Raw genomic sequence first — 26,523 nt, forward strand, 5'->3', positions numbered from 1 at the left:
AGGGGCGTTATGTGCGAATGTATCATTGGTGCTCGAGTTGACTGCCTGAACTAGCTCGCAGGGTTCGCCCCATTTCTCCAAAATGTCAAACCAAACTACTATTTCTGATGCTGAGACCTATCTAGAGAATATTCAGTAGATACAGCCTCAGTTTAATCAAATGAATGTAATCACAGTTCATATTGCAATTCTGTGTGAGGGGCCACATTAAAAACAACCCTATAGCTTTTATCACAAAACACACACTGGTGACTTGTCGCTGTGCATTTGAAATGGCTCCAAGACTTCTTTTAAGGTCTGCCTTCCTGATGTGGCCAGATTTACCACCTCCGTGGTTTACTTTGTTCTGTGTGTTGAGCTTCAGGGTGTGGACCCTCAGCTGCTGGTGTGAACTTTGCGGTTGTCTTGTTAAAACAATCCCAATCCTTGTTTACTCCAGAATATGTTTTATGTGTCATGTGCAGATACGTACCGCCTAGACTATAAAGCTTAAACACCACAGCAGGTAAGAAAAAGTTTGAGTTCTGCCGCCCAAATCTTCATTTACTGCTTTAAACACAGTCATTGTCACGTTATAGAGATTATTTTAATACTTTGAAGCGTCAATAAATGAGATATAGGTTACATGTATTCATTACCTCAGTTTACAGTAAATTTCTTTTGAATATCTGAACCGGTCTGCGAGTCGGCTCTGGTGTAACAAACTCTACATCTGGCTGTTTCACAGCAAAGGCCTGGGAGTGATGAATGAAGGTTCAGATGACAGCTTGCCCTGGTTTACAGGCCTATCTCCTCTCTCCCTCTCTGGCTTGCTCTGCCCCGTAGCTCCTGTATTTTAATGCTCCCCAGATGGGATTGACGTTGCCGTGACAGGCGGTGACGCAGGCGAGGTGTCGAGTAACAGGACCACTGACAGTTTACCATCAATCACACTTCCTACCAGCCAGCCACTTAAATAACAAACGCTGTAACACACCTCGCTCTATACACTTTTTCTTTTTGGGCTTTATGGTGCCCAAGAATGTTGGCTGCAGTTTGGTCTTTAGAAAGTAATCAGGTGTGTGTGTGTGTGTGTGTGTGTGTGTGTGTGTGTGTGTGTGTGTGTGTGTGTGTGTGTGTGTGTGTGTGTGTGTGTGTGTGTGTGTGTGTGTGTGTGTGTGTGTGTGTGTGTCTGTGTCTGTGTCTGTGTCTGTGTCTGTGCAGTGCCTTTAAGGCAGATGTGAGCCCCATGTGCGAATGCAGATGCCAAATCAGGATGGATCTATTTAAACATATACAGTATCACAGGAGTGGAATGTGTTTCAGATTGCTTGTTATCTTTTATGATGGATTTCTTCTTCTTAAGTCTCAATATTATCATCTATTAAAGTTTTTATTTTAACTTGTATCTTGATAAAAGATCATTATGTGTAATTGTTTTACAAAACTATGTTTCAAATTGTAACTAAAACCTAAAACATTTGAGGTATTATAAGTGGATTCACTTTAACATAAGTGAGTATTTGACAGTGGAAAACAGTTTGATTTATTGAATACATTTATTTGGCATTTTGCATCCATTTTCCCTAGTGTGACATGTTGTGATAAATGGGGTCCCCCCCTCTAAACTGTTTAAACCAAAAGATATTCAATTAAATATCAAATCAGACAAATACATGTTCTTATCTCAGAGGCCGTTGGAAATGTTCAACATTTTTTGTTTGTTTTTGGAAACATTTCTAAATCTGTTATCAAATCTGTTGCTAATGAAGTGTTTGTCATCTGAGTAATCGGTGATGATATTATTTCAGCTCGACAGTACATTTTCACAGTCTACATTTGAATATTCACATTTGCCAGCTATTGCAATTTCACCAAAGCCCAGTAGAGGGACTCTGTCCTCAGAGTCCTTGAGAAGATTTCCTCAGACAGCATCTACTATACATTTCAGCCATCACTCACCAACATGCTTATCTGGTATAGTTAAACAACATGCTCTACTCAACAGGAATATAAAAAAATGTACACCATTAAGTTATTTTATTGTCATTTATTGCGGCTGAGACTAAAATGAGAGCGGGGAAAGGACTGAAGAGAGGAGTGGGTTTAACTGGCATGTGAAAAACCGAAAGACAATAGAGCCATATATGAAGTCCAGATATACAAACAGTCGTGGTGTGGGAGCTTCCTGTCCGGACAACGTGCACGGTTAGCCTTAATACTGACCTTTGAACCTTTAAAAACACAGAAGGCCTCAGTTGACATATTTACTGTGCATATTATGAAGTGTATGCTTAGAGCACAATGGCCGTTTTTCTGTTTCACATTGGGAGCACATTCACTCTATCAACATTGGTCACAAAAATATATTAACCCCTGCTATTTATTTTCTGTGTGATTGTATGAGCATGGAATACAATAAAATATGAGATTCAATTCTAGAAAAAGAAAACCATTTCATCCGAACACTTTACCTATTTACAGTGGGTCTAGACAGCAACATAAATATGATGTAAATATAATTTGCATACACCAACAATAACAAAACTGAGAACATCGCTCTGACATATTCCTATACAAAATAAACCAAACACACAATTAATCTTCACATACTGTAAATAGTATGGGTTTTTAATTCATTATTGTTGTCTAGTCTATATTTTGTATAATATAGTATAATAATAATAATAATAATAATAATAGTGTGTATGTGTGTGTGTGTGTGTGTGTGTGTGTGTGTGTGTGTGTGTGTGTGTGTGTGTGTGTGTGTGTGTGTGTGTGTGTGTGTGTGTGTGTGTGTGTGTGTGTGTGTGTGCGCGTGTGTGTCTGTGTGTCTGTCTGTCTGTGTGTCTGTCTGTGTGTCTGTCTGTCTGTGTGTCTGTCTGTCTGTGTGTAAAAGTGAATATTCAAGTGTCATGAGCAAGTAATGACTCTATGCTCACTTCCCTGAGAACGACAAGGAAATAGCAACGCGGGAAATACGTGGGCGATATTTTGATCTGTGATCTAATTTTAGCTTGGCATTGGCTTCAAATAGAATCTTCTCCATACATATTCATAAATGAAGGGAAGAAATGTGCTGTTCTGCGATGCAGAGGGAGAACAGAAAGGGAGGGGGTGGCTCTGTATTCTACCTGACAATCTATTTTTGGCTGCTTCGTTGCCTCTATCGGTATACTCCCCATGTGTGAGCAGGCTAAATTTAGCTGCAGAGAGGCGGGAGCGTCGTGCAGGAATAAAAATAGAAACAAGTCTCTGGTCAGAGCGTGCAGCATCATTAGAGGGGACAAACAAGACAGATAGAGGGAACAGAGTGAAGAGTAAAGGAGTGGGTGTGGCTCACAGCTACATGTGTGCTTGTAGTAACTGAGAGGATAGGTGTTCTTACAGATCAGAATGAAACATAGTGTAAGGTGGCACATGCTTTGATCTTTTCTGTAAAGATTATTGATTATCTTCACATCTGTGATACACAAAGTGGAAAACACATTTGCAGGCATAAACCCTGACAGCTCGATCCAGTCACTCGGTGAACAATTAAGACCTAAAAGCACTCGTGTGCTTGTCTCGTGCTTTTCCCTATTTTACCCCTCATCACGCTGTCGGCCCTCCCTTCCTTCGACTCCTCTCCTTGGCTACGTATAGTGCCCTCAGTGAGTCTTAATCTGCCACTTGAATGGAGGGATGGGGGCTTCTGTTCAGTGTTACGTAACAACCAGTATCACAACGTGTCTTGTCCTCATGCAGCATCTGAGGAGAGTAGCAGGGTGGGGAGGGGAGGGGCACCAGAGGATGGAGTGCATAGAAGAATGAACAGGGTGCTTGCATGTTGCTTTTGGAGCACACCTACTATTAGATATGTTATTGTATGAAGCTGCAAGCCTGGATTTTTCAATGGAATCAAATATATTGACACTGTAAGTAAGGCTAACTGAACTATCTCATCAACTATCGGATGGTATGGCACAAAGACATCAGGATGGTAATTTCCTTTAGCTCTTCCATGAGGTTAACATTGTGGTTTTGAGTTGAATATCTGTTGGATGTTGCATTGAAATGTGATGCAGACATTCACTTCCCCTTCATGATGAATCTTAATATTTTGGAGATCCTTTATCTCATCATCCTTATTGTTAATTTGTCCAATACTTGCAGAATAATTACTTTTCCATCAGTTGTTTATGTAGTGTTCAGTTCTAATTAGCACATGTTGAACATGTCAAACTAATATCGTGAACATATTACCCACTAAACATAACAATGTACTGTTACAAAGTTATAATCAAATGAAATGGTGAGTAGCAGCAGAGTATTTAGTGTTCTATGTTATGCAGTACTCTGTCCAGGAATTGTACTTGATAAAAAAGATGGTTTTTTCAGTGTAGTTTCAATATTTCCCACACTTATCAACAACAGACATCTCCAGTTTATACTCCTGTAGCCGTAACTCCAGTTTTTTGTTTGCCTTGGATTTTAGGGATTTTTATTTTTGAATATCCTTTCCACTGCTGTATTTATTTTAAAAAGATCGAATGTGTTTCTTAGTGTCCTGCCTGTCCGAAATCCTTCACGTTCTGCTAATGGTTGTTTTGCTAAAGCGTAGATTTCTACTCTGGAGTTCCTCAGACTGTTTAGAAAAGGAGACGTGTTGCCAAAGGGAGCTGCAGGTTGACGAAGTCTCTTTAAGTTTGCATGTCTGCACAGGGGCTGTGGGAAAACGGAGATGTGGATTATGGCAAGAATGTGCCCAGACTAGAAAAAGATGCCTTGCCGTGACTTTATTTTGTGTTTTTCTCTGTAGTCGCATCAGGTTTGATCAAGAGGAAGTCCTCCTCACCTGAATACAGAGCTATTTTTAGACCTGCACTCTCATGAACCCACGTCAATACCCCGATGCTAATTTTATACCAGATGTTCCTTTACCACTTGCAGGCCTCCTCTGAATGTTCTTTACCTGTTCAGGCTTCACACCTCTAATGAAGTTCACATCCTGGTGTCCATGTTGGCTTTCTGCAGGCCAACCTTTTATTACTTAGCACATTTTCGCCCTGGGTCTGTCTCTCTTGAATTGCTTAAAAACCTCCAGAAGTATCAAACGGAGAGATTTCTGCTCTCATTTTTAAATATCATCGACTTGATGTGAGTGGCTTTGTTGATCAGTTACAATGGCTCAGCTACAGCAGGAAAATTGTCAGAATTAGAAACAATTCTTTATTTATATCTCAACACCCCTTGTTGTGGTTCCTGTCTAATTTTTTTCCCTTCAGACACATTTAAATGCAATGCTGATTTTAGTCTACTATAGTCGGATATATCAGTGTGATAACTGCAATCCCACATGTTTCACACTGTCACATCCATTGTGCAACCCTCCTAAATTTGTCCTTTTCACATCTCATATTGTGCATTACTAGTCACGCTTCCTTTCTAAAATACACTATTTCCTGTTAAAAAGATAAAACTGGCTGTATGGCGTTACAGAGTGATGAAAGAGTGTTATATTTTTAGATTAGGAGAATGGCATATTGTGTTTCTCCCTATAATCCTTACTGGAGCTGCATCAGACTTTCTTAACTGGAGTAGACTACTCACTCTGCGGTCAAGTGATTTATATTAATATTTGAATTGCCTAATGAAATCTGTTGTCTATGGATCAGTCCTTATTGATCCATGTATTTGTCTCACATCCACACTGCCTGCTGCTCTCACTGAAACTAGTTTATTCTATATTTATATCAGTATTCCAGTTGTTCCTACATGATACAAACATAGCACAAAACTGTATGTGTTACAGAAATGGCCATAAGCAGATTATTACAGGACAACAGGCTTCCTGGTGCAGACATACTGTCTTATAACGATGTGCTTCAGATCAAATCAGTGGTCTTTGTAGGATTATTATATAATGAGAAAACATTAACTTTCTATTCGTTTAACAATACCAACACCTTATTCAAGAAGTGGATGTCCAGGAAGGATGCATGGATTCTTCTCCTTTCGTTTCCTTTTCATGCTGTGGAATGAATCTGCTTGTTAATCCATGAACTGTGTTTTGAGTTATCTAAACTTAATACATTCTCTCCCCCTCTCTTGTTGTTTTAGTTTTGATGTGGAGAATGGGTTGTCTGTGGGGCGTAGCCCTCTGGACCCCCAGGCCAGCCCCAGCTCCGGTCTGGTCTTACAGGCCAACTTTCCTCACAGCCAGCGACGGGAATCTTTCCTCTACCGCTCAGACTCTGACTTTGACCTTTCACCCAAAGGTCCTTCCAGAAACTCCTCCACTGCCAGTGACCTGTAAGTCTGTTTTAGTCGTTCCCGTGTTAAAACTGTTGATGTGGCACTGCTTTGTCAATGGGGGACACTGTACTACACAATACACAATCACTCATAATTATTTTCTTTGTACTCCAAATGTGTTTTTCTTGATTTGACAACCTTTATTTACACCCCCCTCAACTGTGTCTGAAAAGTTCTCGTTCCTACTTTGGCATGTCCAGTTCAAATACACAAAGTGAAGAAGATAAATTCCCAAACTTAAGACCCTGCAGCTTTGGGCTACAAAAATCAACAAAAGTCAACCAAAAGGTTAATTATATATCATTTAAGAAGAAATGCTTTCATAACCTAAGCATTTATCACAGAACTTCAAACATGTTGAGTGCTTCTCTGTCCAAAAAACACGGATCCCTTTCTCTAAATTGCAGGCTAGTCCATAGTTCATTGCAGGCAAAGATAACATTTCTCCACTAAAGAAGGGGCAGCTTGAGTGAACTGGCTCTTGTGAACACCCTTCTGGTTTCCTGAGAATGGCACAGTCCATTTATTGAGGCCCATCTATTTAGGCAGGTGTAATTCAGCAGTTTAGGAGGACGTTGAGCTACAACGAATTAGTAACTGGAGTTAGGTTAGTGCTTTATGATTAACATCTTTCTAAGTTAAACTAAATTGCATGGATGCAATCTGGAAATCTGGTAATAAATAACTGTCTGCATGTATTTGTGATGTTAAATAATAACTGAAAACACACCCTTTAATATGCCCTTTTTCTTTGGGTTCTTAGGCCAATGCGTTATACTGCCTAAGTGGCATAATTTCTATTCTAGGACTTAGTATAAAAGCAAGTGTTTTTTCCTACCAAATTCCTACAGGGACCGGTAAAAGGGGTCTACCTTAGGTTAATTTCGCTTTTCGTGTTTCACATTCACTAGGGCTGCTTTCAAACAGGCTGTTGATTCAATGTGTGTATTTAATCCACTGATCTACCCCCCAACATTAGCTCTTCCAACTGTTTTTTCCATCTCAAATGCAAGACAGAAATGGGCAAAATACAACATTCTGTTGTTAGTATTTTTCCCCTTTTGTGTTTACAATGTGTTTCTGAAAACAGTCCCCTAGAAAGTTCATAATGTCTGAACACCTTTAAGTCTGTAAAGTAAGCAGTCGCAGGTCTCCTCATCGACTCTTGCCTATCTGTTTTTGAAGGGAAGAAAGCTTGAAGCACTGGGAAGTCAACTGGTTGTCATCTCGGTGAGAAGAACACGATAAAAATTTAATTGGATAAAAACACTGACTCTCCTCTCTTGCATTCCTTCTCGATGGCTTTATTTTCCACCTCCCTCCTGACAAACGTCACTAAATATTAAACCATTCACCTATGATCCCCCCCCCCCCCCCCCCCAAAGACACCCAGTTCTCTTTTGTTGCATGTGGCGCTTGATAAGAGACAACCAAGTCTGTTTTTTATTTGCTTGTGAATATTTACCAGTTCCAACTTATATCACCCACCTTTCCACCCTCCTTAAACTGTTTCCTCATCAATCTTACACAGTGCATGACATGTTAGCTCCATTTGAACAGGATGATGACAAAAACAGTGATGAATGAGCATATCCGAGTGGGAACATTTGAATTCTCTGGCTCCCTGGTTGCCTCGTACTGAAGTGGTACCAGGTGTAATTTGGTTTCTATTTAAATCTTCTTAACAAAGTTATGAAGCCTTTCTATCTAACACAGATGAATTATCTAAATTCAGGAGCTTAAAGACTGTTCCTCGAGTCAGTGTTTCATGCCTTTTCCTCCTCTGTATTCTGTTCTGAATTGCAGACATACAGAAGACATGATTGTCACACCATTTGCACAGGTGAGTCCTCTGAAAACTTTTTTCAGTAAACCTTTGGGGGCTTTTTTTCATCATATGCCAATCGAGAATATTACCAGATGGTCAAATGAAAAGAAAATCCTGTTCACGTGTCAGTTAAAGACAGCAGGTCTAAAATAAAGACCAGATGGTATCGAGACCGGGCTTCACTGCCTCATCGGAAGAGCCCCTCAGCATTATGTTGGCCCCGCCACAGGATCAGGCATCCCGCTAGCATTGCATGGCTCTTGCGTGGGATGTGCGTCACACTTATGCTCACGTTACACTACACAAGCGTTGAATCCAATACTGCTTGATCATGCTGTTTAAATACGCATGTTGGCTGATAAGGGCTGCTACATGGGTCAGGCCTGGACACCGGATACTCTGGCTGCTGAGTCAGTGTTTGGCTAAAGATGGAGCGACAGACATGACATACAGGGCTGTCAGATATGCCATCAAAACATTAGAAATGAGGAGAGGAATGCCCCTGCATAGCACTTTAACTTAGAGGATGAAAGCTGCATTATCTGATTGCCAAGGCTCGTCAGAGTTTCACATAAAAAAACTTCTAGATTTAGTTCAAGATTAATTAAGTGAAGGCATGTGCTCGTATTTAAGGCTATGGATTAAGTGGCGTGTATGGTTTCAGCGTATCAGAAATAAAATGTGCGTCACATGATGATGATGATGATGATGATGATTATCTTGTGCATCCAATCTCTTGTTCTTATCTGTTAGGTCCTCGCCAGCCTGAGGACAGTCCGAGGTAACTTTGCCGTCATAACTGGCCAGCAAGATCGTACAGCAAGCAAGTAGGTCTTAAAAAAGGAATATTCTGACAATTTTACTGCCACACAAGTATAAATATAATCATGCTGTAGTTACAGTAGGATTATACTTTGTATGGTTTCTGTCTGCAGGACACGATCCTCAGGCAACAATCCACCATCCATGTGCAAGACCAGCCTCGCAGGTCGGTACTGATGTCAGAACGGGCCGTTTACTTATCAATATCCCATTATCAACACTGACTCTGGTCAGAAAGACTGAGAGAAGGGCATTATCATGCTTCACTTCGTGTTACTAGTGACACATCACAGAGATAAATTAGTGAACCAATGTTATTCCCAAATCCAGTGGTGGGTAAGCGAGGTGGGTTGGTATTCAGATTATTTACATAAGTAACATTTCAATAGAACAATGTAAAAATGCTCCCTTAAAATCGGGCATCGAAAGTATAAAAAGTGAAAGTATTGACTACACTGGTGGACCCTGTTTACGTGCACAAATATTACTATTATCATCATTATTGATGTAGGCAGTGTTTTACTGTTGTACCTAAAATCTAGCTCATATGTAACTGGTTACTAGAAAATGTAGTGAAATACATGGACAAAGTGGAATTAAGAATAATACTTAAATAAACTCAAATGTGTAGTTAGTAAATGTGTACATTATAGTTGCCTTCCACAACTACATATATACTGTATGTATTTCGATTTCTCAATCAACAATAACAGAAAGAAACATCTCATTTTAAGTTTCAGTTCAACAACATTTTGTAATTCAAACTAAATGTGAGCAGTCTCTAGGAGTTGTAACTTTCCCATAATTCCTTACTACATTTGTGATGTACAGAGGAGCCGCACCAGCAGCTGGCCATAGAGACTCTGGATGAGCTGGACTGGTGTCTGGAACAACTTGAGACGCTGAAAACTCGACACTCTGTCAGTGAGATGGCTTCCAACAAGGTACTTCAAAAAAATACATTAGCACAAAGCGAGCCCTCAGCATCATGAAACAAATCTGAAAGATCACTCATACAAAAAGAAACCATCATGAAAATATGAAGAGAGTCTTCCATCCATCAACACATGGGAGAGGGGGCTGGTTTAATGAATGAGCGGATTGGTTTCATGCATGCAAATAGTGACTAGACACACTCCTCCCCCCACACATCTGCAGAGAAATGAAATGAGGCAGGGGGAGCTAAAGATAAAACGGCATCCCCCACATCCGTTCATCCAGGCTTGGTTATTCTTCAATTAGAACGCCCACACAATATGTACAGGCTCTTCATGTTTACACACACACACACACACACATTCCACATTCTATATATGATACATATCTCCAGATCGTGAGCAGCTTCAATCCATGCCGGGGTAAACACTGCTTTGCAACTCAGTTTTGTTTAATAAAGATCTTGAATGACTCCTAAAATTCAGAGTGAGAACTCTACGGAGTGTTGAAATATAAAATCTTTAAATAGTTCAGTTGAGGAAATGCTCATTTAAGTCCATTCAGATGTTACAACATAGTAAATTAAGTTTAAAGTTGGGTCACCAATTTTAGAAAGAATAAATGCACAAAGTTCAATTTTTCTTTTTCTTATTCAGCTTGAGCTTATTTATACTCATTAACATGTCATTTTAATTATGCTTAGGAAGCCTTTTTTGTGCCCAAATAATTTGTTTACAATGTTCATAACAAAAGTTCGATTTGGGTACTATTTTTAATTTTGGCTTCATGAATGAAATCCCCCACTCGATCCTTTCAGAGCTTTTCCTCCTTGTCTACTTCAAACTTGGTGCACATGGTGTGTCTCACAACCTCTGCCTCCGTCACACTCAGCCCTGCCCACTGTGTGCATCCCCCCACCAATGAGGGCCCTCTGTCTGTCCTGGCCGCTGCTGCAGCAGGCGTCTGATTGGCTTCTATTCTTAGGCATTTTTGGAAGGAGGCGGAGATTAGAGTACCTCGTTCTGCCTGTGTTTACACACATAGAGGAGCAGGCAGTAACTGAGTGAATAAGGGAGAGTCAGGGGGAGCACAGGCTTCTCTGCCTAGCATCCTCGCATCCCTCAGCAGTCCTGCTGCTATGCTTCCACTCTCTTCTCCTTTTTCCGTGGAAATCTGAACAGTTTTCTTTGTATTTCCATCTGTTCAGCTCGTACTGATCAAAGCTTCCTCTAGTGGACTGCCTGCTCGCTTTGGATTCTGCTCAGTCCATCAGTTTAGGAGCACCAAGAATCCCTTCCCTTAGGAGGATCAGAAAGCTCAGCTTTTTCACTCAGTTTTATTTTTGCTCCCATGCTCGACTTTGCGCTGAAATGCCAGAAGAGAGTTATTTCATCACTGTGTCGTGGATGTTCATTCAGGTAAGGGGAGGCAAGGGTAATGTGGGCGGGAGGGGATGAGGCTGCTCACATGTTGCTCCTTCTTTGAAAAAGTATAGAACTGCTGGCTCTGTGACAGTGGACTCTCTCTGAGACTCTTCAATTAGATTTCTGCAAGTGTTTGGGTGCAGCTGACTACAACTAGTATGATGTGATTTATGTGTACATGGCTATTGCACTTTGTGAATGAGAAAAAAAAACCCACATGCATATGCTTCAAAGAAAGCATCTACATGTTGTTGGTGTAACTATTCTGGGTATATTTATAGATGATTGTAGTTGTCAAAGTGACTTCTGGTAATGAGTTCCTGTAAGTTAGCTATTATTCAAGAGGATCTTCTGCCTTCAAGCACAGGGGAATAAAATGTTTGTGAGTTGCTTCGTGGCATGACGCAATTTAGTTGACCTCTCTGTACATACACCTGAGGGTAATATTTCAGACCCATGGACATAAAGAACAGGATGTAAACCCTAATGGCATTCAACAGTTTCTCCTGATTAGAAAAGAAATAGATGGTGTTGATGTTACCTGTCCTAATCTGTCTCTTTTGACCAAAAATAATATGATTAATGGATACTTGTGTGTGTGTTTATCCTTAGTTCAAGAGGATGCTGAACCGAGAGCTCACCCAGCTGTCAGAAACCAGCCGTTCAGGGAACCAGGTGTCTGAGTTCATCTCAAGCACCTTCCTCGGTAAGCTACCTTTCACTTTGGTCAATCCACCTGCTGCACGTACAGATATGAAACAGATAAATGTATGTTATTGTTAGCGTTTAAAATGTAATAAATAAGAGACTGCCGTGTTAACAATGTGTTTGTCTTTATCCTACAGAGAAGCAACATGACATGGACATCATGTCACCGCCGGCCAAGGAGAAGGACAAGAAGAAGCGGCCCATGTCTCAGATCAGCGGTGTGAAGAAGGCCACCCACAGCCCCAGCCTCGCCCCCTCCACCATCCCTCGATTTGGGGTCAACGCGAGCCAGGAAGGACTCCTAGCCAAGGTGGACACTTCGTTCATCTCAAATCAGTCTGCAGTTATTTTTTATTTCACTCTCCATGGTACAGTATGTTGTAATGATGTTTATGTTGTCCCACGACAGGAGCTGGAGGACATAAACAGATGGGGTATCGACATCTTCAAGGTCTCTGAGTATTCTGGGAAACGCCCTCTCACGGTCACCATGTACAGCGTCTTCCAGGTAACACTTCACTTTGTCAAAATTTGCAACGATAAATTGACGAGACAAGACAGTATGTGAATGAATGTCCTAACATTTTAGTAAATGATTGAGCTTTACAGTGAATGACTGTCCTTCTCTCCTGCTGCTGCAGGAGCGTGACCTGCTGAAGTCCTTTAAAATTCCTGCAGACACCTTCATTACTTTCATGATGACTTTGGAAGATCATTACCATTCAGACACGGCCTACCACAACAACATCCATGCTGCAGACGTGGTCCAGTCCACGCACGTCTTATTGTCAACGCCTGCTCTGGAGGTAGGGTTCGTAATTTCACCAAGAGAAATATCTGATTCTTACTTCCATTATTATTAACACAAAACGATAGGACACAAACAAAAGTTCACAGTTTTGTTCCCTGCCTTCTTGTCTCATCCCAGGCTGTGTTTACTGATCTGGAGATCCTCGCCGCTCTGTTTGCAAGCGGCATCCATGATGTGGATCACCCTGGAGTTTCCAATCAGTTTCTCATCAACACCAGTGAGTTTTAATACCTCCACAGTCGTTATGTGAAAGTGTGTGAGTGTGTTTAACTGAATGTAAGGTAACTGCATACACGTGTTTGTGTAGATTTGTGTTTCCCAGTTTTTATGTTTTACAGTGCTGTCTGTAAATGTTTCGGTTTTTGCATTCAGACTCAGAGCTGGCCTTGATGTACAATGACTCCTCGGTGCTGGAAAATCACCACCTGGCTGTAGGCTTCAAGCTTCTGCAGGAAGATAATTGTGATATCTTTCAGAACCTGAGCAAAAAGCAGAGGCAGTCGCTGCGCAAAATGGTCATTGATATGGTAAGATTCAAGACATAATTGCGACCTTTCTGACTTCAGGGATTGTTCAAACAATCTTTTTAAATCTGATTGCCTTATCTATAGGTGCTGGCTACAGATATGTCTAAACACATGAACCTACTGGCAGACCTGAAAACCATGGTTGAGACCAAGAAAGTCACCAGTCTAGGAGTCCTACTGCTGGACAACTACTCAGACCGCATACAGGTAACAAAACATTTGCCCATTATTAATTGTAAGAGTTTTAATATGTTCACATTAAATATGACATACTTTATTTTGTAGTTTACCTTAGTATTACAGAGCATTATAGCCTCTTCCCTCTCATTGATTTGTTTTTTACAACTTCCAACTTAACTGTTTTGGTCCATTTTCACCGGTCTTATCAACCATGTTCCCAGCAGGAAGGTGTTTCAACATAAAAGCTGAAAAACTGACTGCGCACTACGTACTTAACACCAAACTGCTCACTAAGTTACACTAGCGGTGAAATTGGCAACTCTCTGATAACAATTAGTCACCACCTTTTTAAGTTGTTTACTATTTTTTAAAGGTTTTTATTTTTATTTTACCGTAGGTCCTTCAGAACATGGTGCACTGTGCAGACCTGAGCAACCCCACCAAGCCACTCGAGCTGTACCGGCAGTGGACAGATCGCATCATGGTGGAGTTTTTCACCCAGGGAGACAGGGAGAGAGATAAGGGCATGGAGATCAGCCCCATGTGTGACAAACACAACGCCTCAATAGAAAAGAACCAGGTATAATATTTAAGCTGAAATATTTAACAAAAAATAAAGATTTAGCCAAAGTGGAGATAATTTAACAAGAAGGGAACTCAAAAAAACACTTTTTGTCTCACTCTTTAGGTGGGTTTCATTGACTACATTGTGCATCCTCTGTGGGAGACGTGGGCCGACCTTGTGCACCCAGATGCTCAGGAGATCCTGGACACACTGGAGGATAACAGAGAGTGGTACCAGAGCATGATCCCCCACAGCCCCTCCCCCCACCCAGAGGGCCCTGAGGAGGGAGCCCACACCGGGGAAGCCTCAGCACTCGGTGGGGGCGGCGGCTCTATTTCGGCCGATAAGTTCCAGTTTGAGCTGACCTTGGAAGAGGAGGGAGAGTCTGACAACGAGAGTCTGCCCGAGCAAGAGGAGAGGTACAGCAGCAGTCGGGGGGCCGAACTCTCCAGAAGCGATTCTGGCAGCGGATTGGATTCAGTTTCTTCTACGACTCGCCTGCTCACCAGAAAGCTCACCACTGATTCAGTCAGAACGTTTTCATTAGACTCTGATAAAGAAATGGCAGAAGAAAGAGAAACAGAGAAGGAAGGTGTCTCTGGAGTCCCACGCTTCAGACTAGGGACATAGCAACCGCCTAAAGTTATATTTCTTTTGGCCTTTTTGTTTATGTTAGTGATCTCGGTGCCTCCTCTTGACTCCCTTTCTCCCACTCCAACCAAACACCACCACCTTTGGTTCCTGCGAACAGGATAATAGCAAACCTCTGGTGGGGAGTAAGTAAGTGCGGGTGGATGTGGGGGGTGTTAGAAATGCTGCAGTTTTACCCAGCAGTCACTTGCACTGGAGAGAGACAGATGGACGTTTGAATTGAGGACAGGAAACCAAGTTTCTGAACTGTCCTCTATGTATTGTGGACTGTGGACGAAGTTCTACAGCGAGGATGAGAAGTTTAAAAACTAAAACTTCCCTTTTACCAGCCAACCCAAGGTCTACTTCAACAAGGACAGAACTGTCTTCCTCTTTGTGAAGAAAGTGAGGAAGTGATGAATGAGCGTGAAAATACCTTTTAAGACATCTTGCCAAACCTTACAGGGTTTTTCCCTGCCTTCTTAGTTCTTATTTTGTTTATTTTGTTGTCTTTTATTTAGGTCCATTGAATTGCATTCAATGAAAGTACAGTAAATAGCAGACTTCAAAGTAGTGTAGACAAAGTAATGGCAGAAAAGAGCTATGCATGGTTTTATGCAGTCATTTTAAATGTAGCAAACATTTTTAGTGCCACTCTCACTATTATTGTATACGTAGCACTTATTTCAGCTTGCACAGCCTATTTAATTATGTTCAGTAAACAGTAGTTTGCTATAAATGGCTGGCAGTAAATCATATTTTGAAGTTTTTTAGGTTTTCAGGCTCACTATTTCCATTTTTATAAACCTAAACTATGATATTGTCAGTGACAATAATGAGCCGGGGTCAGCGTGGTGTTATTCAGTCAGGAATTCAATCCAGCTATGTAGGCTGTGCATGTAGTGCCTCCCAGTGTTGACATGTGGAATTAAAGCTCTGGCATTGGAGGAAAATGATGAAACTTTGCATAGGCCTATATTCGAAACCCATTGAACTGTAGTGACTACCCCAAATATCAGTAATGTTTCAGTTTTGTTGCTATTTTGACAGATTTTCTTTTATTTCAATCCACTAATTCTTGCGTTCTTAATATTTGGCACCCGTTTTAATAGGTTTCCCTTCAAGTTGAGCACTTTACAGTTGGGGTTGAAGCAAAACATGAACAGATTGAAGGCTGTTGACTTAAAAACAGCTATGCAAGGGCTGCAAAGCTACCAGCGGAGACATCACGCAAAAACTAAACGCTACGGTACACCTACAAACTGTGTCAAACCATCCATACAAATCCATTATGGTCACTACATACTTGTCACAAAGCATCCAAGCACAAGGGTTGCAAAGACAGACGTCAGCATCATTGTAACTGTAGAAAACAAACAAAGCAGGATGGATGTGCCAGAATTTTTTTCTTCTTTTTTTTTCTCATTGATCAATATTTTGCTCTTCACAGGGACATAGTCAATGACAAACAAGTGCCAAGCAAGCATGACACAACCCGTACTGTAATTTCCATTTTGCCACTGGCTACTTTCCATCCATGACTGATAAAGTTGGTTGATTGTAGCACACTGTGTGCCAATCTGACCCGAGCGTCTCTGTTACATTTTATTTTTTAACTCCAGTTCTAACGGTAACTGAAACTGATAATGTCTTAATACAGTGTTTTGTTTTATTGTGTGCGAGTGAATGACTGGGTTGACTTTTTTGATGTATTTGCTAAGAATAAACCAAAGCACTTTGTATGGTACTTTTACAGTTCTGCACTTCCAGTAAAGTTTAACATGTATAGTGACTGTTTCACTGTTCTTCTGATGGCTAATGGACTGGTGGTTGAGTTGAATTGCACGGGCTGCACCACTACAGCTCTTAAAGGTCGGATGTCGCAGGGACTGAAGTAGTTTTTTTGTTCTTTTTATAATTGACTGTATGAAAAAAAGAGGCGTTCTGTTGAAATGCACGACGTTGGCTGCAGGATTTAAAGAAGAATATAGAGATCTTACAGAACTTGACCTGTGGAGAAACTTGTTTTATTTTATAACCATAAAACAGAGTGAAAAATGTTTTGTTTGAATGTGTGAACGAGCTGAACGCCTTACCTTCAAACTTGGGATTTTTTTTTTCTTCTGGTTATAGATCTGTTCACTTACATGCTGGAGTAAAACATGTGCAATCCTTTCTGTAGCCATAAACATCACCAAACAGACAAACACTCAAGGATGCCTTCGACACTAAGGACTATCTAACAACAGCTCAACCAGCACAACATGCCAGGATTCATTCTGTCTCTGCATGTCACTAATTGTTTGATTTTGTACATTTTCCTCACAGTTCTTCATGTACAGTTTATTTATTATTTCTGTATTACCTGTCAGAAACGATGGAATGGTTGTCTTTTTTTAGTCTGAGGTTTAGTACTTATGTGTGAGAAGGTCACACAGGACAGATGTCGACTATAACTCAGCTTTTTTTGTTCTTCTCTTTTTATTTCTTTATGTCTGAGAATAACATTATACATAAGCAAAAATGTTCACCTTCATGTTTTTCTTGGTATAAAAATAGCTTAGTGACAGATTTCTGAAACATCTCTCATCTCCTGTCTTCCTTTGTTTCAAACATCTGATCACATATTCATTAATGATCTTACAGTAAGTGTGCTGATCTGAGACTTCTTTGATATATAGTGAAGATAATAGAGTCATACGGCCTCAAGTCCTCCTAGATCAGTTTTTCTGTTCTTAGAGATTTTATAAATATTGTTCATGAAGACTTTGCAGCTTTGACAATCCAAACTCTGCTGTTTAACTGTGGGTGTGTTAGCCCTCTCTCCAACTAGAACTGTATGCCAATAAAGGAAAAAACTATTCACTCTGTGATGTCTTTGTCTTTAACTTTAAGAGGAAACTAAAACAACCTCCAAAAAGGAAGCATCTTGCTGATAGTAAATCATAAGAAAGTCACATGAAATATAATGCATTCCTATAGATTAAACAACAAGAAATGGTTTTTTTTTTTAAAAACATACCAACGGTAAGAAAACTGCATATGATTATGCAACTGTAATGAATATAACACAATAATAGGATATCAGTGATAACATAACACCAAAGGGGATCATTCTTTATAATGACTATACTTTGATAAGGTTTACTTCGCTGATCATAACTAAAGCTAAAAATGAACTAATCACGTTTACAAAATTACTTAACTTAAGGGCAATTTTAAGGTACTTATGCTTTATTGAGTAGTCTATTTTCCAGTTGTACTGCACTACATTGCAGACTTAAATAAATGAAAACATTTCACCATAAAGCCGTTTATAACATAATTAACCTTTAACAACGTTAGCATTGTGAATCAATTATTAAAATCCTATAATATAGTAAAAAAAATGTTTTAAATATGCCCCGATCTTTCACTACAGTACCTGTACTTACAATTATGTATTTTATTTTTCTGTTGTATTACGTGTACTCGCACCTACTTCATTCACTATTGAGTCTCATCTAAATATTGAATCAAATCCCCTCAATAATTTACAGAATGAGTGGAGGCAGGGCTCTGTGTGAATGAACTGATCCTGTTCTCTGATTGGTCAATCATCGTGCCAATCATCATTACACTCTGTTTGTACGTAGGTACGTAGCCGCTTATGCCGGGGCTGTCAATCAAGAGACGCACGGAGCTACTGCAGGTGCATAACTGGGCACTGACTGGGCTAGTCGCTGCTGGGAAGCTGAGGATTAATCACACCTTTCACGGTAAACACTGCGTTTTTTTTGTCATTGCGGGGCTGTGTTAAGTCTAACCGTGTCAGCGGATGGTTATACGCTTATCAAACCCTGGATTTACACTGAACACTGAGTCGTAAATTAGGAAGAGTAACCTTCATTTGACATAGCTGGGATGCTTAGCTAGCTGCTGCTGCTGCCACTTTTAAATACTGGTAACGGTCTGCTGTGTTAGCATTAAAGGTAGCGATGCTAGCTTGATTTCATGCGTTTTCACGGAAAAACAACTGCATTTGTATCTGTGTTGCTATGATCACTTTCACAATCGTTTGATATTTAATACAGGTGGTAATGAATATATGACAAAACGACGTGTAGTCTAATTTATGCGTTTTTTCTCCAGCTAACGTGAAGCAGACTGTCATCTTCAGGCTACGTATTCACTAGCAAGCTAACGCTAGATAAGCTCTGGGTAATAAGGATGTGTTTAAGGCCGTTTTAATTGAGAGATTGTTGTGTTTAGAGACGGTGACAGAGCACTGCATACGTATGACAGTTTGTCGGCGTTTCTTCAATTTAATACAAGGCAAATTCAGTCCAACCATATGGTCATTCATAATTGGCTGGCTAGCGCTGCACTGCCCTCCTGGATGGGGAGGGATAGTCCGTTTAGCTGATGCTTAGCCTGCTAAGCTCCGGTACTTCCGTCCTCTTATTTTACGTGGGGCGGAGGTTCGCATTCCTTCCCCTAGCGGTATTATTGGCATGAAGTGGAAACCCTCAAGCCTGCGTGTGGGTATCGACTGGTACTATTGACACAGCCTCTTGGCGAAACGGCTGCATCATTTTAATTGATAGAATTATGAGTGTTGCTGAGTGTAACCTGGCCTCGTGCAACACGGGTTAAATGAGGCTGCGGTACACTGCCACTTCGGGTGCAGATGGGTTTACTATGGTCTCTCTGATGAAGGATGGAGATCAGCAGTAAATCTCTGTTTTCTGTGCAATAGTCTTATGGTGTAGGTATTTAATCATTATGCCACATATGAGTTGAAAGAGAGAAAAGTATTATGTTTCTTATTATGTTGTAGATCTTTTAACCTTTGACAGAGCCGGAATTGTTCTAATATTTTATATCTAGATTTGTTTTAGATCTTGGTGGTCTTGTTTTTTTCTTGATGTCAGTGTCACTTTTCAAACGATCTTATGTTACTTCAATGTCACAATGTTTGTTCTAAATACATTGTAATTTAATCTTTCCTTTACCATCCATAATCCAATTTGAACAAATTCGGTTTTATACAAAAATATGCAAACTAACTGACAAAGGCTACGGTAATCTATCACCTAAACCAAAGTAGTAATACTTTAAAAATGGCTGTTCCATTTCCTTGGTTCTTAAAATCCTTTGTCTGCCTTTAAAAATTAATTGTGTTTTAACCAGTGTCAGGACAATTGTGTATTGTGTAACAAAATCATAAATGTCATAAGTAAAGTACCTGCACTATCTGATGTGATCAACTACAGCAGCTCCACATTTGTAGATTTATATAATGTCTAGACTTTCAGACACTGTCAGAGAGGCTTTGATTCAACCCTGATAGTCTGTTGTGTTGTTTATATTGTATTGAATTATATTTGACACTGTTTCATTTAAATACAATCTGTTTTTTAAGCCATTGCCTTTTTAACTAATTGATGTTTGATCTAATTTCTTGCCTAGATGGCGTCTGCAAATGCCACATATGGACAGAAGGAGACCTCAGACCAGAACTTTGATTATATGTTCAAAATCCTCATCATTGGCAACAGCAGCGTAGGAAAGACTTCCTTCCTTTTCCGCTATGCAGATGACTCATTCACGCCGGCCTTTGTCAGCACAGTGGGCATCGACTTCAAGGTGAAGACCATCTACAGGAACGACAAGAGAATAAAGCTGCAGATATGGGTGAGGAAGATAACTGTCAACATTTGATTTGTTGAAGCGAGTGAGACACAGTCTGCCCCATGGTTGCTTTTCAGTTGCTGACACTTAACTCTGACTGCTGAGGCATTGTGAAAAGCAAACTTATCTTGCCTTGCTAATTGCTACCTGTTGTTTCATCAATATTCATCATTCAGTGCTACTGTGCTGTCTAGACCTTGGTACCACTGAATAAGTAATGGTTCAACAGGCGACAGTTGTGCCTGTAGCCACAGTTCATTTGACATTTATACAGTAAATTATAGATTCCACTGTGAGTGTTTTGAGTCTTATCTCGTTGTCATATTTCTCTTTTTATATTCAGTGACACACACAAAAATCTGCCTGCACTTCTACCTTAACGGTTTCTTTATTGGAAGACTGTTTGTGTTGCACAGGATTCAAAGCAAAACAATATACTGAAATAGAGTTGCAATTGCATTTCGGCAGTAGTGACATTTCTATTATCTTCATTAACGATTAACACACTTCTAATCTTTTCAAATTGTCTTCAGATGGCTTTTTTCCCCAACCAACAGCCCAAAGCACCGACATATTCAGTTTACAATGATGGAAATCCCTGAAAATAAGCAAATCCATACAATGGAGAAGTTTCACTGGTTTTTGACTTGAAATGTGCTTCTAACAGAAATGAATCATCAGAAAAATTACTTTTTTGTCAATCGACTAATCAATTCAGCATTCAGCACAAACTTGATTTGATCAACATAATGAGGGCACATTTCCTTACTACCTGCAGATGGCCTTCAGTAAGAATGCCTGTTTTCTGCAACATCACATCTGTCTGAGGCGGCCTCTGTTACCACACATCTGTAATGGTTACCAGCTGGCCTCTGCGATCCTAGAATCCCTTCATCTGCTGTGCAATGGCGATACCCTTGAAGTGTTCTCAACACGAGCCATAAAGCCTGACCCTGGGACCAATTGCTAGCTTCATGGGACACCAGAGGAATACCTAATGCTCATTGGCCTAATGTTAAACCTGGGCGATCATCAGGAGGCACGTGCATGTCATAAATCCCCTGCAGGTGCTGGGTGACGGTCGGCACAAAAAGACAACAAACACCCACACACTGATGCCTCCCAACGCTTTTGATTTGATTCTACATGGACGCTGTTTAGACCATAGCAGGAGCAAGTGCATTTTCAACTTAATGTTTATCCTATTTCAGTTAAACAAATGTGTTTTGTGTGTATACTTTTAGGACACTGCTGGCCAGGAGCGCTACAGGACCATCACCACAGCTTACTACAGGGGAGCCATGGGCTTCATCCTCATGTATGACATCACCAACGAGGAGTCCTTCAACGCCGTTCAAGACTGGTGAGTGACACCTCAGTGTGCTTTTCTTCTGTGTGTATGAAGTAATCAGGACACTCCCAACTTTTTAATATAAGTCCTATGTGTAATTAAGTTATGTAGCTGTGAATCTATCTGTATCTGCTGGTAAAAAGAGGAAAACACTAATGTCTGCTTAAATAAGTAGGTCAAAAAGTGACTAGACTGTTAAACGATATTTACACCAGATGGATTTTTTTTTTATTTCAACATTCGCCATTCGTCTTTATTTATCCAAATAAGTGGTTTGGATAATTATGATAAACTTGAATTATTATAAACCTGTCTGGTGGCTTGTGTTATGCTACAATGTTTACTCTTTTGAAGCTGTACAGTTGGATTTTGGCAGTAGGTCTTTCAATCCCTTTGTGATGAAATCATCCGTTAAGATATTGTAATACCCACACATTGTTGTATAAATCTATAATTACAAGCTCATACCAACTCAAAATTCTCCAATATGTGTATTTAAGCAATGTTAGTCACAAGCTTACACTCCTACCCAGTAGATAGTAAATACAGCTCAAGACAGGCTTCTCTACAAATAATGATGGTGAATAGTAATGCTTCACCATTATTATTTGCAAATGTTGGTTATATAAATACTAGTTTTCAAACAGCAACGTGCAGGATTTTCTTCATTCATTAAGCTTTTGTTCATTGCACCCAAAGTGTTGTTTATGGGAATAACCCCAATGTAGTTTCATCAAACTATTGATTCAATCTGATTAATGTGTGCTTGTATGCATGTAAACAGGGTCAGTGTATGGCTGAACTGAAATGAGTAAATACTCTTAATTTGTCAACGATTTAATTGACCCGGGATTTTTCTAAAAACCCCTCCTGTGTGGTTATTTCATATATGTTTTTTAATTGAATTATGCAAAAAAAGCTATATTGGGTTTTACATATTAATCAAGAAATGTAATGGTTGAATCAGGATAGAAGATAGAATATCGCTCAGCCTGTCGCTGAACCCCGTCCCGTATCTGCTGACAGGTCGACCCAGATAAAGACGTACTCATGGGACAACGCCCAGGTGCTGCTGGTTGGGAACAAGTGTGATATGGAGGACGAGCGAGTGGTGGCAGCAGAGCGGGGCCGACAGCTGTCGGAACAGCTGGGTGAGTCAGCTGATCGTAGGAAAAACTAGATGCCATGTCCCTGTTGCTTTTCCACTGTCCTTCCTCTCCTCTCCTGGGATCATTTATAAACATTATATATAATCATGACCCCCCAAAAAAAGAGGAATGTCTGGAAAGTCTAAATCAGCTTAGAAGTTGTAGTTCTAAAGAAATGAACAGTTTAATATCTCTCTGCGATGCCCTTTTCGTAGACGCCAAACTGTTATATCGTCTTGATTTTATTTTGCAGCTTGCCACGTTACATAATTTCACCGTGTTTGAAAGTGATGTTAGGGCACTTTGGGCTGAAGTAATTATAAATCAAAGGTAGCTCTACCAATGAGCCTTGCTTACAGGAATCTTAACTGTCTTTATAAATATAAGAGATCTGAATATCAGCACGTCAGTCTTCATAAAGGAACCTCTCGAGACGCAAGACTCAGGTTGCTGCTTGCTTTTGGTCTTATTTCCTACTCTCCCTGTTGGAACATGTAAATCAAAAGCATATTGCTTGGGGAGTGATCAGCAGGATCAGACAGAGACATAGGACCACAGTAACAACCTTTGATTTCAAACCACCTCTGGAAGAGTTGTAATTAGGAGAATAGATTTAATTTAGAAACACTAACACAATCTGATAACAAGGGGGAAGGATTGAGCTGGCTGTTTCAGCGTAGCCTCGGTATGTCCTCACATGAGATAAGTGGATCAACTGGGTAAGCTTCACCTCGGAACATTAAGCGTAACCCACAGCCTCTCTCCGTCTCCGTCCCCCCTCCCCGCCCCGCAGGTTTTGAGTACTTTGAAGTGAGCGCTAAAGACAACATCAACGTAAAGCAGACCTTCGAGCGGCTGGTGGACATCATCTGCGAGAGGATGTCCGAGAGTCTGGACAACAACGACCCGTCCGTCACCGGCAATAAGCAGGGGCCGCAGCTCGGAGAGCAGCCTCAGAGGTCCACTCAGGATTGTGCATGCTAAACATAAACACAGACACACAGACACACAGACACACAGACACACAGACACACAGACACATAGGCACACAGACACATAGGCACACACACACACACACACACACACACACACACACACACACACACACACACACACACACACACACACACACACACACACACACACACACACACACACACACACACACAGTCTGCTTTGCTAAGGCCCACAGACATTTTTGGGTTTGTCTCTTTTACTTTCTCATACACACACATATATTATACACAAACACTGCCATATAGAGACAAACAACGAGGCTTCGTAGATTCTCCACCCCTCGTACTACTCAGAGCATTTTTCATATGAGCGGCTCTCCTCAAACATTTGGCGCTGTCAGTAATCTCTTTTTTGTTTTATTTCAGTAATACAGGGATTATGTGATAGTGTTAATTTAGTCGCAATGGTGAAGAAAATATAACGGAGGTACATTCCCAAGTTGTCGTCTTGTTTTGTTTGCAAACGTTTTCACAAACATACACTACACTGTCTCCTAACAGAAATATAAAAGGCCAGTGAAAGCTGAGACTCCATCATTCCTTAAAGACGTGTCTACAATTGGGTTTAAATATAATGCTGATGATCCTCAAATCTGATCTAACACCTCAAACCTACATGGGTACAAATCCGCTGAATTTGTTTTAGTCCCATTGGAAATATATGTTTGTTGCCGTGGATCGATTTGGATAGTTTCTTTTTACATTTCTGAGTTGATTGGGTGTGGTTTTGAGCATGTGAAATCACTGGTCCTTTCCAGTGTTGTGATTGAGTTTTTACTGGTTATTATAGTCCAAACAGGGTCATTTGCAAGTTTGTCCTACTTTCTTAAATTTTAGGAATGGACTTTAGAATAGCTAAAGAAATGCATATCAGTTTGCTTGGAAAGTTGTTATCATAAACCATTTTTTGGCCCTTTTCCCAGATTTAAAACATTTTTTAAATCTTTTTTTTTTATCTCAACTGGAGGTCAGTTGTGGTGTTGGTGTCAGCGTCCGGAGCTGCAAAGCCTCTGAACATTGCTTGATTTTAGATTCATAGTCTTTTCTTTTTTTTAAAACGTTTTTATGTACTATTTTTTAAGACCTACAACAGAATAAAAAGGTAAAGGATGTCTTTCAAAATTTAAAAGGGTGTATAAATGTTTAAAAATCAATAGTTGTGCATTTTTAAATGCATATATAATATATATAAATGTATAAAAAAAAGTAATTATACAGTAGTAATGTTGAGGATATTGGATTCCTACCTGTGCTTTAGTGGGAGTTTTTGTTGTTTTTAACCGACTGGTTGACTGGATGGTTGTTTGTCTGAGCTGCTGTCTGAATTTAAACAGTTTGAACAGTTGGTTAGCTAATGGAGGCTAAAGGTTTCACATGTTGAGTCCATGACCCCTTCTCATGTATTAACTTTCATCCACTGCATACAGTGTACTCACTAGAAAGGCATGCGATCCAGTGTGGACCTCTACATCAACTCAGATTGTCTCTTGTGTTATGGTCGATGATATTTTTATCTTTTTTCGTTATGGGGAACATGATGTTTTTACGCATGGTAAATGTCCGACTGTGAACTTTATTTCCCTTTAAGGTTAGGCATGTTTCTGCTTGTGTATACAGTACAAAAACAGTAGGTCATGCAAAACCATTTTCAACACTTGTAAGTTATTTTAAAATCAAACATATTTATTTTGTATTATTTATGACTTTAAATTAGCTTTAAAGATAATCCTAGATTACGCAGTACAATCCGCACTCTGCTTTTTAAAGTGATGTTCAACAGTATTCACTTGCTTAAACTCAACTTTTAAATGACAATGTATTTGTGTTTACAGGGAATATTAAGCTTAAGATGCATCATGGGGAAGTCTAAAACATTCCAGTGTGAGCAACTCTTATCATGTCCGCACAGCTTTGGTGGGAAGTTTGTTTTTCCTTCGATACGAGTTATGGAAGTGCAAAAGTCGACTGTTCTTCTCGCAGATCAGTTGCAGTTATTTCTCTACACACCTCAAATGTAACCACGTGAAACCTGCTGAAGGTTTGTAATGCACGTACTGTGCTTCTGTGTGGGAATGTACTGTTTATATGAGGGAAGTCTTACTAACTGTTATTTCCAAAGAGATCTCTACAATGCATTTGGAGCCAACAAAAGCGCTTGTTAGACAACTGTGCAGTAGCTCCAACAAGGGAACATGTTTGTGTAGTTAATTGAATACTCTGAACACTTCGTTAAAACCGTGATTCTTACTGCATTGTTCACTTTGGACTTGTTTGTTGATTTTTTTGTTACTTTATTTATTGTGTTTTGCTACAGCTGGAAACTTTCTGGTGACTTAGGGAAAAAAAGCATATGGATCATGTTCAACTCGTCTTCTTTTTCCCTCTGCCATGAATAATTATTGTAAATAGACATTTTCTTCCTGTTGGGTATTAGTTGTGTGAATTGTGCTGTAATTCTGTAATGCCAGATTTGTTAAAATGAGGAAATCAATAAACCAATTCTAAAAGCTGGAGTTCTGTCGGTTCTACTTTTATTCCCAAAAGTGAGGGATTTACAAGAAGTGCACATGTAATATTTCAGAAATGGTTTAGAATAACTGTGCCCAGCAGAGGGCATAATAATACTGC

General features: G+C 40.0%; 2 protein-coding genes across 6 annotated transcripts in view; both read left to right on the forward strand.

Moving 5' to 3' along the window:
* The window catches only part of pde4ca (phosphodiesterase 4C, cAMP-specific a), a 45,285-nt gene extending 27,710 nt beyond the window's left edge, over positions 1-17,575 (forward strand). For 4 of the 5 annotated variants that reach the window (XM_063885254.1, XM_063885258.1, XM_063885256.1 and 1 more), the window contains exons 2-16: positions 6,082-6,273; positions 7,462-7,506; positions 8,083-8,119; positions 8,858-8,931; positions 9,040-9,092; positions 9,758-9,870; positions 11,899-11,992; positions 12,132-12,304; positions 12,404-12,502; positions 12,636-12,800; positions 12,923-13,022; positions 13,178-13,332; positions 13,417-13,539; positions 13,910-14,092; positions 14,201-17,575. In XM_063885254.1, coding sequence (XP_063741324.1) covers positions 6,082-6,273; positions 7,462-7,506; positions 8,083-8,119; positions 8,858-8,931; positions 9,040-9,092; positions 9,758-9,870; positions 11,899-11,992; positions 12,132-12,304; positions 12,404-12,502; positions 12,636-12,800; positions 12,923-13,022; positions 13,178-13,332; positions 13,417-13,539; positions 13,910-14,092; positions 14,201-14,707 — 2,113 coding nt within the window. In that variant the 3' untranslated portion in view covers positions 14,708-17,575. The remainder of the gene's footprint in view (positions 1-6,081; positions 6,274-7,461; positions 7,507-8,082; positions 8,120-8,857; positions 8,932-9,039; positions 9,093-9,757; positions 9,871-11,898; positions 11,993-12,131; positions 12,305-12,403; positions 12,503-12,635; positions 12,801-12,922; positions 13,023-13,177; positions 13,333-13,416; positions 13,540-13,909; positions 14,093-14,200) is intronic. The other variant, XM_063885255.1, reaches the window with a different exon arrangement.
* Positions 17,576-18,338: 763 nt separating this feature from the next.
* rab3aa (RAB3A, member RAS oncogene family, a) lies at positions 18,339-26,408 on the forward strand. The gene is made up of 5 exons (XM_063886875.1): positions 18,339-18,465; positions 20,159-20,383; positions 21,625-21,743; positions 22,758-22,882; positions 23,673-26,408. The coding sequence occupies exons 2-5, from the start codon at positions 20,159-20,161 to the stop codon at positions 23,861-23,863; spliced, it is 660 nt and encodes a 219-aa protein (XP_063742945.1). The 5' UTR covers positions 18,339-18,465; the 3' UTR covers positions 23,864-26,408.
* Positions 26,409-26,523: the final 115 nt, after the last annotated feature.

This window comes from Eleginops maclovinus, chromosome 6, assembly GCF_036324505.1.
Source record: "Eleginops maclovinus isolate JMC-PN-2008 ecotype Puerto Natales chromosome 6, JC_Emac_rtc_rv5, whole genome shotgun sequence".
NCBI lineage: Eukaryota > Metazoa > Chordata > Actinopteri > Perciformes > Eleginopidae > Eleginops > Eleginops maclovinus.